Source organism: Myotis lucifugus, unplaced genomic scaffold, assembly GCF_000147115.1.
Source record: "Myotis lucifugus unplaced genomic scaffold, Myoluc2.0 scaffold_222, whole genome shotgun sequence".
In the NCBI taxonomy this organism is placed as follows: Eukaryota; Metazoa; Chordata; class Mammalia; order Chiroptera; family Vespertilionidae; genus Myotis; species Myotis lucifugus.
Window position 1 is genome coordinate 1,489,992 of NW_005871270.1, and position 14,240 is coordinate 1,504,231.

At 47.0% G+C, this 14,240-nt stretch overlaps 1 protein-coding gene across 5 annotated transcripts in view; it reads left to right on the forward strand.

The window, feature by feature from the left end:
• Positions 1-9,126, forward strand: part of EIF2B3 (eukaryotic translation initiation factor 2B subunit gamma) — a 96,307-nt gene extending 87,181 nt beyond the window's left edge. For all 5 annotated transcript variants that reach the window (XM_006098180.3, XM_014463837.2, XM_023761931.1 and 2 more), the window contains 2 exons: positions 1,583-1,686; positions 8,965-9,126. In XM_006098180.3, coding sequence (XP_006098242.1) covers positions 1,583-1,686; positions 8,965-9,017 — 157 coding nt within the window. In that variant the 3' untranslated portion in view covers positions 9,018-9,126. The remainder of the gene's footprint in view (positions 1-1,582; positions 1,687-8,964) is intronic.
• The last annotated feature ends 5,114 nt before the right edge of the window (positions 9,127-14,240 follow it).

Consider the following 14,240-nt stretch of genomic DNA (forward strand, 5'->3'; position numbering starts at 1 on the left):
ACTGCTTCGCCTGAAGCAGAGGGAAAGTTGGAAAGTTCTAGAAAGTCCCTTAATGCCTGTCCAGTGAGTGTATCCTGACTTTGAGCCAAAAAAAAACCCACAAACTAATACTGTCTCTGCCCGTCTCTAGCCCATACCACAGAGGTGCTGTGGCTTTGGCCTTTCACTGCTTTCCAACCGACTTGAAGAAGAATAGAGATAAAGAAGATTCTGAAATGCCATAAAGTGCTATATTTACCTTTTATTTTTCACATTTTACTAAAGTGTTGGCATTTGGGAGGATCTTTTTTTATGGCCTGTGCATCGACAGTTTCAGTACTTGGACTGTCCCTTCTCTGTCCCCCCCTGCCTCATAGGTTTCGTAGGATATTTCCTTATTTGGTGTTTTGTTTTTGTTTGTTTTGCTCCAGTGGATGCTCACACCCTTCTTCTCACCTCCTTCTCCCCTCCAGCTGCCCTGACTCTTTAGGGCACTGAATGTTCCCCTGTTAACGCAGAGATCCTTCTGGAACCATCTCGGCTCAGAAAAGCAACCTGGCAGGTCCAGGCTTCCTCCAGTCTTTTCTCCCCTTGATTTATTTGTATGACATTATGGTTAAATGTGTGGATTCTGGAGTCAGGCAAACCTAGATTTGATCTGCTACTTGGTAGTTATGTGGTTTTGGGTAAATGGTTTAACATCTCTGTTGCCTTATCTACAAAATGTGGTTATTATTTTTACTACATCTGAGGTAAAAATGATACTCCCACAATCATCTAGGAAGCATTTTCCCCTAATTAAATACATCAGGCCCTTCATTCTAGACCCACCAAAAAGATTGATGGGGGCCCAGACATGGAGAGTGGTTTTGATTGCTATTTTTAACACTGCCCAGGTGATTTTTCTGATAAATGGCTAGATTTGTCACTCCTGTAATATACATAAGTATTTAGCATAGTACCTGGCATAGAGTAGGTATGAATTAATGCTAGTGAAGATTTCAGGAGCCAGGAAGATGCTCTTTAAACACATTTAAATGTTAAGAGCAAGTGTTGCTACTCTTGAGAGTGTGGCTTTAGGATCTGGAGTAGTCTTTAATGTGGCATGGAGCTGGTTTGAAAAGCATCCTTTTTTTCCTAAATGAGTATGGTTTAACCAGAGTCTGTGGTGAGAGCTGTGGGGCACCCACTATTTTCCATAGCTGATCTCCTAGGAAAATTGCAGGATCTGAGCTGCAAATATATCAGATGAATCTTGGTGTATATATTCCCAGATGAGAGACGGAGGGATGAGTCAGCCCAGGGACCAGCACCAGCTTCCACCCCCAAATAAAGGAGGAAATATTGGGTGGAGTTTATTTCTGGGGTGCCTAAAGAACTGAAGTCAAAGTGTGCTCTTTTCGGGCTTTTAAGGAGAAGGTCATTGTGAGCATATCCAAACTCTGGACTTCCCTAAAGCCAGGTCCTCCCATGCAAGCATGTAGTCATTAACTGGAGTGACCAGCTATTCCTAGCCTGTGGAGGAGCCAGAACCCCCAGCCCATAGTGGTGAGGGTGGTGATGAGAGCCATAAGCACTTCCTGACTTAGCTACTGTGTTACAGAAGCAACATCCAGGGCAGTGTCATCTGCAACAATGCTGTGATCGAGAAGGGAGCAGACATCAAGGACTGCCTAATTGGAAGTGGCCAGAGGATTGAAGCCAAAGGTAAGCAAAACCCAAATTACAGTCATAGATGCCACTTTTTACCTATCACACCAGCACAGATGGTGCTCAGTGCTGGTGAGGATTGGGGAACAAGCACATGCATACATCAGAGGTGAGGACATAAACTGGTAAAGCTGCTCATGCAGGGGGATTAACATCATTGTCAAATTTTTTAAATTTGGCTTAACAGTTCCATTTTCAGGAATTTATCTTACAGATAAACTCATACATGTATCAAAAAATTAAAGCATGGGAGGTAATCAACCAAGGATAATGCATATATGCATGGCCCATGGAGACAGACAATGGGTGAGGTCCTGGGGCAGGAGGTGGGGACAGACTAGAGGGGGGCAATGTGGGGGGAAGGAGACATATGTAATACTTTCAACAATAAATAATTATCTTTTAAAAAAATGTAAAACATACCAGCCCAGCCAGTGTGGCTCAGTGGTTGAGGATTGACCCATAAATCAAGATGTCATTGCTTTGATTCCCAGTCAAGGCACATACCCGGGTTTCAGGCTTGATCCCCAGTAGGCGGAGGAGTATGCAGGAGGCAGCCTATAGATGATATTTCCCTCTCATTGATGTTTCTATCTATCACTTCTCTCTCTCTAAAGATCAATAAAAACATATTTTAAAAACATAGCCCTAGCTGGTTTGGCGCAGTGGGTAGAGCGTCAGCCTGCAGACTGAAGGGTCCCGGGTTCGATTCCGGTTAAGGGCATGTACCTCGGTTGCAGGCTCCATTCCCGGCTCTGGTCGGGCGCATGCGACAGGGTTGCGGCAGGGGCGGGGGGGAGGAGGAGCGGGGTAACCAATCCATGTGTCTCTCTCACATTGATGTTTCTCTCTGTGTCTCTCCTCCTCCCTTCCACTCTAAAAATCAATGGAAAAATCTCCTCGGGTGAGGATTTTTTTTTAATTTAATTCATTGAAGAGAAACTAGCTCACAGCTCTACAATGGCTGCCAAATTAAGCTTAGAAAATGGATTATAGCAAAGATTTATACCCCAAACCATTCTGATGTAGACACTGCTGCCATCTCACTGAACACTGGAATAGCTCTCCAACCACCCAGCAACTCCAAAGTGGATGCTGCCTAGTTCCTACTTCTTTGTATCACTAGTTTCCAGCCCAAGATTTGGGGTGGCTGCACCTGATAGGCCAAGCCAGTGTCATATGCCTATGTTCTAGCTGCAAGGAAGGCCGGTATTTTTAGTTCAATTACTGGCAGACAGACTCCACCCAGTGTCTCCCCAGAAAACCTTTGAGCAGGAGTGTTGGTCAGCAGCAGCACCACAGATATGAGCCCAGGTAAGAGGGCTGGACAGCAGCTGAAACGCCAACTCTGAAAGCATGGATGGCACTGCCCCCCTGGAATGCTGTGGGCCTGTAACTGTTGTTTAAAACTTTAAAATGTTCTCACATTCACTGTCTTACTGGATTCTTACAGAAGTCCTCTGAATAAGATTCGTTATTGACCCATTTGGTGAAGTGGAAACTGAGACTTTGAAAAGTGAAATTTACCCAAGGTGCATAACTAGTAGATAACAAAACAGGGTCTTCAGCCTGAATTATTGCCAGATACCCTTTAAAAAGGCCAAAGGAGCCCTAGCCAGTTTGGCTCAGTGGATAGAGTGTTGGCCTGCAGACCAAAGGATCTGGGGTTCGATTCCAGTCAAGGGCATGTACCTTGGTTGCAGGCTCCTCCCCAGCCCAGGCCCTGGTTGGGCTTGTGCAGGAGGCAACCAATCGATGTGTATCTCTTACATCGATATTTCTCTCTGTCTTTCCCTCTCTCTTACACTCTCTAAAAAATCAATGGAAAAATATCCTCGGGTGAGGATTTAAAAAAAAATAGGCCAAAGGAGCCCTGGCTGGTGTGCTCAGTATTTAGAGCATCAACCCACAAGGGTCATGGGTTCTATTCCCAGTCAAGAGCATATACCTGGGTTTCAGATTTGATCCCTGGCGCCATGCAGGAGGCAACCAGTCAATGTGTCTCATTCACATCGATGTTTCTCTCCCTCTCCCTCTCTCTCTTCCTGTCCTTCTCCTCCCTCCCTTCCATTCTCTCTCTCTCTAAAAAAAATGGAAGAAGCCACTCCTGGCTTGCCCAGCAGAATTTGATCAATGATACCCCGTTTCTCCTTTTAGTCCATCTTTCCCGGACCAATAGGAAAAATGTATTTGGCCTTCATATACAAGCTTTTTGTAATCTTCAGGAACCTCGGGTCCTCGCTCTTTCCACCTGCTCAACATATGAGCCTACCCTGAGGTTTCAGAGAAACTTGTTTCTTAGACAGCTGGGACCTGTTGGTTGTTTCTTTAAAATAGGATTCAGAACCCCAGCCTTTTCTCTGACTCCATGGAAGGCCTTGGAAGGGTCCGATGTTCATCTGGTCTGTGGAGCTGCTTTGTTATCCTGTCCCCTCCCCGCTCCTCATTGTATTTCTCTGTGGTTTGTTCTCTTCTGTTTGGGTTTGTGACCCCCACATAGTGTTTCTTCCACCTCCTTCCTGCCTCTTTGTCTTTGTAAACTATCTCCTGCTCAATAAAAAGTAGAAACATCCCCCAGTGCTTTCTTCTTTCAGTCCCTCCTGGAGCCAGGAGCTGCTTCCTTTTGTTGTTTTTAAAAAGAGTTTACTCTATAGGCTTATTTGAATGAGTGAACTCCATTTGCCAGCACCCTAGAGGTCCCTCCTTTCTTGTGTGCTGGAACCTGGAACCAGCAGTTTCTGCTGCTTCTCCTCCCCATTTCCAACAAAGTGATGGTACTCCTTCCTTTTACGTTTCAAGGACCCTTTTTTTAAAAATATATTTTATTGATTTTAGAGAGGAAAGGAGAGAGGGAGAGAGAGAGAAACATCAATGATAAGAGAGAATCATTGATTGGCTGCCGCTTGCATGTCCCCTACTGGGGATCAAGCCCGCAACCCAGGCATGTGCCCTTGGCTGGAATCGAACCCGGGACCCTTCAGTCCGCAGACCGACGCTCTATCCATTGAGCCAAACCAGCTAGGGACCCTTTTTATTCCATGTGCAGAATGCATGAATGCCAGGTACTGAGGGCCTGAGGCAGGGCATCTCCTATCAGGGAGCACAGGGCTGCTTCATTGTCTTGGGGGCTTTCTGACACTAACTAACACTCTGTGCCCATTTTTTAGCAAGGAGACTCCTTACTGGTCCTCCTGAAGGAGAGGTGACCAGGGAAGTTATCTAGACTCTAAAGTAGAGAACCCCAACACTTTCTGCTCCGTCCTCAATGCTGGGGGACCTGTGCATCTAACAGTGCCATCCTGCTACAAGGACTTCTGGCCAATCACCTGTTCCCACTATCACTTTTCTTTGAGGCTGAACTGTATAGATAAAGCAAATTCCTAGCCATCAGTGCCGCACTCAAGACCTGTTAATATGGATGACCCAGACAAACATCAATAACTCAGGTCTTCACCAGCAAAGAGCTTAGTAGATGGCAAAATCCCCAGTTGGTCTTCCTCACATGGAGGAATTTCAGGAAAAAACATTCATCCTCATAAGTAATGCCCCCTCTCCAAATTCCAATCACTTGTATATCAGAGTCACTACATCTATAACAGTCTTTTACCAAAAATGTGACTCTCATAACCCAGTGTAAGCCTCTCTACCTTATTCTAATTTTTCATATGCTTTTTTATTGATTTTTAGAGAGAGAGGAAGGAAGAGAGAGATAGAAACATTGAAGAGAGAGAAAATTCATCGATTGCCTGTGCTTCTGCATGCCCCCCACTGGGGATCAAGCCCGCAACCCAGGCCTGTACCCCAACTAGGAATCGAGCGGAGACCTCTTGGTTCCTTGGTTGATATTCAACCACTGAGCCACACTGGCAGGCTCTACCCTATTCTAACACTACCAGAACAAACTATTCTCTAACAATTCCGGCTTTTCTCACCCAACTCCATCATGCTCAGTTAATGAGATTATTTCTGACAAAAATCCTGGTAACCAAGTTTGACCTTCTTTCTGCTTAAGCCAGTAGAAAGCCATAGCCAACAAAGTCAAAACCTGGGAGACTGATGAGACTCTGAGTCTCTTATCACTGTCAGTGAGAGAACTTGGGTCTCTTCCCTGTGACCACAGTGATCAGTCTTTTGGCCATGAAAGTAGACCTCATGGGTGCATAGATCAGGTCCTGGCTAATAGGAATCCTTCCTAGCTTCCCAGAAGTGCAGCTCTTCATAGGTGACTTGTCATTCCCTTCTATCCCATTGATTTTTTCCCAGCTTACCATCTTCCCTTGTACTCTTACCTTTGAGATCTTCCCAACCTGATTCTAGCCCAGAACTTTTCTATTGTGTGTACTGAGCCTGCTTCCGACCCTGGCCAAGCAGAACTAGAACTGCTCGTTGCTCCCCTACAGGTTCCCCCCACCTTTACTGAATCTCCATGAAAATACATCAACCCCAAAAATACCAGATCTAGTCTCTCTCTTCTCCTACCCCCAGGCTAAGAGCAGACCAGAGGGCAGAGTGGAGAGTAGGGAGGGCGAACCTGTGAAGGCTCAGGTGTTTAGAGCCTGACAGAGCACAAAAAGCTTTGTCTGCCCCAGCCAAGCAGATAATTAGCCCCTCTGGTCTGGAGCACTGAGGGCCAAGAAGAATGTTAGTTGGAACTGGGACTGTCTTCAGAACAGCCCAGTGTCCCTGGAGACGAAGAAGAGACTGGATGAAGGAAGAGCAAATGTCAGAGTCTGGATATGAGCAGATGAGGCTGACTCGTGGCTATAGAGGGATAAAGGGTAAAGTAGAGCTTTTGGAGGTGCCCTAGGAAGCTAACTAGAGCAGCATTTCCTTTGTTCTTTTCTGGTCAGTCTTATCTCAACTGTGGAGCCTGATCGACAATCACACTCCAAGACCAGACCAACCCTAAGGAATCTAGCAGCCTGAGCACTGTCTGGGTCTCCTCCCCATTCCTCTCACTGAAGTCCAAAAAGGAGCACCTCCCAGGGCACAAGTACACAGACCAGACCCAGCCCCATTCTGTAATGTCTGTTTAATACTTATCAAAGCACTATGCTGGGCTCTTTACATCAATTATCCTACTGAATCTCCACAACTTTGTGAGGAAACTAAAGCCCAAAGACTGGAACAGTTTGCTCAAAGTCAAATTAGAATTCAAGTCTGTATGACTCAAGCTCTTTCCTTTCCTGCACTGTTACCTTTTCTTCCTCTCTTTCCTGTCCTTTTCTTCTCACATGAGATTGCCCTGTCCAATGCGGTGCCGTAACAGCAAACTTTGTGAAAGACGTAGACCTAGGATTCTCTTCCCACTGGAGTAAGTTAAAGAAATAGGCCTGAGGACTCAGGATCCCCAAGCACCGTTCCTCTACTGCACCAGACGTGTCAATTAAATTCTCTTTGAGAAGGAGATTGGAGGCCTTCTCTTCTATACATGCAGGGTTTTTCCCCCTACATCTATACTCTCACTTAACCCCCCAAAAACCCACACATTCAACAAAGAGTTACTGCCTACTGTATTCTAGGCTCTAGGAGGGTATCTATAAAGATGAATAAGACTTGCCTCTTGCTGTCTAGATGCTCACAGTCTATTATAGGGAGACAGATGAGTAAAGAAATAAATACAGCCTGACCAGCATGGCTCAGTGGTTGAGTGTTGACCTATGAACCAGGAGGTCACGGTTCAATTCCCAGTCAGGGCACATGCCCAGGTTGCATGCTCCATCCCCAGTGGGGGCATGTGGGAGGCAGCCGATCAGTGATTCTCTCTCATCATTGATGTTTCTATCTCTCCCTCTCCTTTCCCCTCTGAAATCAATTTTTTTTTAAATTGTTTTTAAAGCTAACCCTCATCTTACCTTTCATCACACCACTGATCAGCTTCAGGGCACTTCTATAAATATATTGAGGATTCACAGTATTCCTCTTCCCTCCCTCTTTTTTCCCAAACATCTTGGACGACTTAAACATATTCATCAGTGAACCATCCAACTTCATATTTAGCTTCATAATTTCCTTAACTTTTCCACCACCCTTCACTTCCTTTCAACTTTAGCTCTCCATTTACATAACCATATCCTATCCTTGTCATTATCCCAAATCTCTGAAATCCTTCATGTGCCAGTAGCTGTGTTAAACACTGGGGTATGAGCATAAATACACTGCCCCAGCCCTCAAGAGCCTTACAGTGAGGTAGAGGAGAATGAAATAATGATATAGAGATAGAGGTAGAAGAGAATTAAATAATGATATAGAGATAGAGACAGGTATTAGATAGGATGTTCTCAGACGGGAAGCAGAAAATGGACAGCTCAGACGGGAAGGCATTAATCACATAGTGAAGGTGATTCCAGTGGTTGGCAAACTGCAGCTTGGCAAACCATAAAATACCGGCTCTTCCACAAAATACCTACTTCTGCGCATAGGCCACGAAGTTTCAATTGCACTGTGCATGCATGCCCACACATGGTATTTTGTGGAAGAGCCACACTGAAGGGGCCAAAGAGCCGCATGTGGCTCGCGAGCTGCAGTTTGCCGACCACGGGATTAGGGCATTTGGGATAAGAGTGTGATGGGGAAGAAAGGCATGTTGGAACAACATGTGCTGAGGTCTAGAGCTATAAAATAGTATGGCTTTAGGTACAAATGGAGAACGGTGGAAGATGGGGCTAAAGAGGTAGCAAGAGTCAGGTCATGGAGGGGCTTATGGGCTTGGACTCTATGAAAATAACAATGGCCACTATTTATGGAGCACTCAATGATTCTTTAACTCATTGAGTCCTCGCAACAACCCTATACAGTTGATGCTATTATTTCCATATTACAGATGAGGCAACTCCCTTTTTCCTTTGGATATCTCCATCTAACCATTTAGTCTCATTTCTCCTCACTCTTTTCCCCTATTCCCTATCCCCAGGCCACGCCACAGTATTTCATGTTTTCCTTTCCTACATGTTTATGTTTTCACTCATGTCGTTCTAGTGGCCTGGAGTGCCTTCCCTTTGATACACTGCCTGAGAAAACTCTATCCATCCTTTAAGACCCTGCTCCTTCCCCTCCTGTGCAGTCTCCCTGAAAGCCAGGTGCATAGAGCAGACCCTCCTGCTGTGTGGGAAGATGCTGTCCTCCTTTGGCAAGTTGTATTCCCAAGAGCTTCTCAAGAGCAGAGCCACTTGGGAGAGGAATAAATGTTTATGAACACAGAATTAAAAGTAATTGGGTTTAAGATGACATCTTTTGCTGACAGTTCTCAAACAACCTTTTTCTTTTCTTTTGTAGCCAAACGAGTAAATGAGGTGATCGTGGGGAATGACCAGCTCATGGAGATCTGAGTTCTGAGCAAGTCCGACGCCTTCCTCTTGGCCCCCAGAACTACAGATGTTGGCTGGCCCACCTGTTTGACTGTATTTATTTCCCAATAAAGAAGGGCTCCCACAGGCATGCTGGAGTCTTATAGAGTAGTGCCACGCTCACATTGCGGGGGAGGGGGTCCTCCAGTGTGTGCTCATGCGTCATGTGGTAAAGACCGTCCAGAACCAGTGTGTAGAACGAAGTAGGACACTATGGCCTAGCTCCCATGTACCCGTGTACAGAAGCTACAGGCAGGGGCAGCAGCTCTCCAATGGGAAGCTCCCAAGAGGACTGCTTTCTCACTGGCTGATCTAGTCTCATCCATAAAAGCATATCCCTCCTGAAAGAATCTGGAAGTACTTCAGTCCCTGGCCCATAGGCCTAGCTGCTGGCAGTGCCATCTCTGCATGTCGTGCTCCCTCTACAGCTGCTGATTTGGGCAGCCTGGCCCCTGACCCTCAGCCCAGGACTTACCACTCTGCCCCCATACTACCTGCCACACAGATTCCCAGCCCCTGCCATGACCCCACCCCCAGCCTCAGCCTCTAACCCCTGTCATTCCCTCCCTACCCTCACAGCCTATAGCCAGTTTCTCCAGCTCAACTATTGTCCCTTAGAGACCCTTAAAGCAAGCAGAAGGCAGCCCCTGCCTGGCCATCAATATCCTCACCGGTTTTAGTGGCAACAAGAGCAATAAAAGAAAGCCATGGTCTGAGAGCCAGACCCCTTTCCACCTCCCCTTAATGAGGTCTGTTCAGCCTGGTGAGGAAGAGCCAGGAAACTATATCATGGTTTGAAAACCTTCTGACTCTTCTCCAGGTGCACTCCCTACTCCCTAATTATACAGACACTCCTGCTTCGGATAATTGAGAGATGAGATTTCCATACTCACAGCTCTTCTGGAGTCCTAGCCACCTTCCCTTCACCACCCCACTCCCAAACTCCCTGTACTGCTTTTACAACCTGCAGGAGTTTGGTGGAAGATAAAAGTGGTTCCTGGGGTGAGATTTCACCTCCTGGAATTAACAAAGTAAAGGTTTCTCTTGATGTGCTCACTGTGGGTGGCAGTAATTATAAACAGACTGGTTTCTACATTGCTTCAAAAATCTGAAGTCTCTCAAGTTAATTTGAGTAATCGTGCCTGAATCTTAGTGTTGTTCTCCTTGAACTTGTGAGAGGCTGAGTAAAAGAGCATTCCTTCCCTGGGGGAGCTCCACCTCCACCAGCCTTCTTGGGAGCTCTAGAGCTTCACATTCTTCCCACTTTCAGGTCGGACAAGGTTCCTGAAAGTGTGCAGAAATGGCCCAGCAGAAGTGGTTGGATTAACTGCAGCAGAAGTGGGAATAAAGAGCTGTGGTAGCGCCCAGAATGGTCCCCTTTGGCACTGAAATTAAATTTGTGGGGCCCAGGTGATGCTGGAGACAGTCCTGGCCTGGATGGAGGAAGACCTCCCCCCTCTGTAATGCTGTTTGGCTTTGGCCAAATCACTGCCTCTCTTCTGCCCCTGAGTTTCCCCATCTGCAAACTGGGAAGGTTGGACTGGGTAATATTTTGTTGTTGTTAATCCTCACCTGAGGATATTTTTCCCATTGATTTTCATATAGAGTAGAAGGGAGGAGAGAGAGAGAGAGAGAGAGAGAGAGAGAGAGAGAGAGAGAGAGAGAGAAACACATCAGTGTGAGAGAGACACATCAATTGGTTGCCTCCCTTACATGCCCTGACTCTTGAACACCCTTGGCCAGGAAGCAAACCCGCGATCCTTTGGTGCACGGGCCCGTGCTCTGACCACTGAGTAACACTGTCCAGGGCTGGGCTAGGTAACTTTTTAGGGCCCTTTCTCAGGTTTTGTCACCTCTCTCAGAGCTTTCTGACCCTTGAGGTCTGGGTGGTCCAAGAGGCCAGAAGACTGCTCCTTGACCACAAAAACGGATGGAGCTGGGTCGGTTTGGAGGGAGGGTTGGATGGGGAAGGAGAAGGGATTGATTGAACTGTCCCAGAGCCTTCCCATATCTCTTCCCAATCTTCCCCACTGAGCCCTTGGAAGCCCTGACAGTCAGAGGAAAAACCCCTCCTCTGCCTTCCCTTGAGCACATGAGCAGCCCCCACTCCAGGAAACAGACTAGGCAAGGACTCCCCAGGGGAAGGCCTTGCTGAGTTTGAGTCCCAGGTGGGAGCAGCCCCCAGCTCAGGACACTGCTGCTATTGTCTCTGTAACTCCAGGACTGGCCGGGTGCCCAAGATGCTTTGATTTCTCTTCTCTTTGCTCTATTTGTCTGCCGGAAGGCAGGGACAGTTTTTGTTTCTTTTTGGCAGCAGCTACAGAGGGTTTGAGTGTGTCTGAGATATAGTGCACAATTGAATGTCCACGGGCCAGCCACCTCTCCGTGGGACAGAAGCCAGAGGAGCCAGGCAGGAAGCGTTGATAGGATCTGCCCTGCCTCTCCCAGCGATGCTCCATGCGGGAACTGGAAGAAAGGGGCCTTCTGTGCCAAATCAGGGAGGACTGGGGAGGTGTGGAGGAACAGGGCTCTGGGACCCTGCCAGGTCAGACAAAATTTGATGGATGACTACCACTCTAGGAATTTCTCCTCCACTGTCCCCTCACCTGCTGGCAAGAGCTCCCTGAGCCTGTAAGGGAACTGACTGCCAAGGTTACCCTCCAAGACCAAGGCTACACTTCCCAGTCCTTCCCCACATTATTCTTCCTTTTGCAATCCCATCCATGGGGGGGGGGGGGCAGGGGTTGTCTCTACCTGGAGCCCCAAGAGCGATCCAGCGGCCTGCACAGCCTAGTTTATAAGCTGTTTCTATTTGCAGAGAGCATATATTTTTTATTCATAGCCATCCCTACCCCTAAGGAGGTACATAAGCCAGGCCTTTGTATGCTGCATTCTAAATAGTTAAATGTGTTTGAGGAAGGGGGAGAGGAGTGTGGGAAGGGCCACCCAGATAGAAGGTCTAGAAAGCTCAGCTATGAGGGAGCTGACAGGGAAAGGCTGGGCAGGAGAACACATTCTCCTGGAGGCCAGGATGACCTGTCCTTGACCTGAGCCGTCTGCCACCACCCAGAAGGATTGCATCATGGCTTTTCTGCCATGTATAAATGGGCAGATTCTCCTTGGATTCTTCGCCTCTCTCCTTCCCCCACCCTCAAGGTGAAAGGCATTCTCTGATCTCTGGTTGCAGCCTCTGGCACTAGAGACTTGACAGGTACAATTGACCAAAAGCTACCAACTGGGAAGGGGCATACATTCCCAGGCTTGACCTCTAAACGTAATGGGTGTCAGTAGGGATTGCCAGGGATTGTGTGTGTGTGTGTGTGTGTGTGTGTGTGTGTGTGTGAGAGAGAGAGAGAGAGAGAGATATAAAGAGAGAGAGAGCGCTCCCATTTCCTGGCCATATATATTACCTCATTTAATCCTTATGTCAATGTCAAAGATTATGTGACTTACCCAGTATCTCACAGCCAGTAAATTGAAGATTCAGACCTTGAATCACCCCTTCCTTTAGATCCAGTCATCCTCCCACTTCTGATCCAGTTCCTCACTCCTGGAAACCTCCCTGAGGATTCCAGCTCCCCCTTACGCTATGAACATCCAAAAAGCAGGTACTCTGCCACCCCCGAGTTTAGCAAAGGACACATAAGAAACCCTGAGGGATGTTGGTCTCATTAATCAGTAATTAGATTCATTCCTTGGTAATAATGAATTTAATTAGATTGCTTTTCTCTTGTTATTCTTGGCACAACTTCTTTAGTTTGAGCCCAGAACCCATGTCTAGGTCCAATAGAAGTGACAGTGACCCAGGCTGTTCTACTGGGAAGCGGGCTGCTTTTAGAGAGAAGAGGTGCGCTTCTACTTCCCTTCCTGCTCCCTGGGGTCTGTGCTTTAGCTCGCCCTGGCTGAGCTCTGCTGCACTCAGGAAATCACTTGGTTGGGGAGAAGAAAGTCATTTCGGTAGCCAGAGAGCTCTAGGCTCTGGGTGGGAATGGTTGGAACTCCAAACTGATTTCTCCCACTCTGGTCTTTGAACTCCAAGGCAAAACGTTTCCTCACCAGGTAGGCCCTACCCTGGGAGCACCCATAAACATGCTGGACTTCGCCACAGTTGTTAGCAATGGTGGGCCTGCTGTGGCAGCAGAGTCCCAAGGCCCAGGCAATTACAAATCTATTTCTCCATGGACCTTATGTCTTGCAGAGGCTGATTAGAAGGAAGGAGGTCTCAAGAGCTACTTACAGCAAATTTTCTCCACTTGCAGTCCTGGTGACACCCAGCCCTACCCATCTTTGGCTGTAGCCCATGAACAATGTAGAGGCCCATTCAGCCTCCTTCAGGGGCTGTTTCCATTTCCAGAGAATGGCTCAGGGTATACTATTTTTATCCAGAACAGGACCCACTCACTGCTCCATGACAGGGAGGAAGAAAGTGCTATGAAAGTGCCAATAGCATCAAAATGTGCCATAGGCATTTTGCTACATGAATGGACCAGTGGAAGCCGCAAACCTGTTAGCTGTTCACCCCCTCAGCCTAAAGATTCCCTTCCCCAGGCTCTGGAGCTGATGGTAATTGACACAAGTTTTCAGAAAGCAGTTTGGCAATCTGTAACAAGACCCAACCCCAACACCCCCACTTCTGGGAATCTGTCCTAAGGACCGTCTCCAAATGGTTGATACAAAGACTGTGTAGTAACACCAAATATATTTATGATGTAATGATAAACAAGTCTAGAAGAACCGACCAAGAAATTGGCCGGAGATAGTAGTAATTGTGTTTGAGTAATGAATTTATTGGAGATTCTTTTTCCCAAACTTTAGAATATTGATTTTACCCTCCTCTGCAGTCATGGTTAATCGAGTCAGGAACCTGGCAGGAGCAGCACGCTGAGATGGGATAGTTGATGAAAGTTTAATAAAGGGACTATTTCCTGTTTCCAGGCCTTTCCACCCTGATTTCCGCAACTCTCAGTGACTCACTCAACAATTATTGAGCACCTACTTATCGTCTTGTGAGGGAGGCAGACTTTCAAGTACATGAATTATCACAAATGCAATAATAAATACGTAAGTTGAGTGCTATAAGGAGTGCAAAGGGAGAAGCCAACTGTCGCAGGGGGGGGGAATGGAGGAAGGCTTCAAAGAGAGGTGGCTGCCTTCTTGTTCAGTTTTGAAGGTTGTCTGCCACGACATGTACAAAGGCAGCAACGC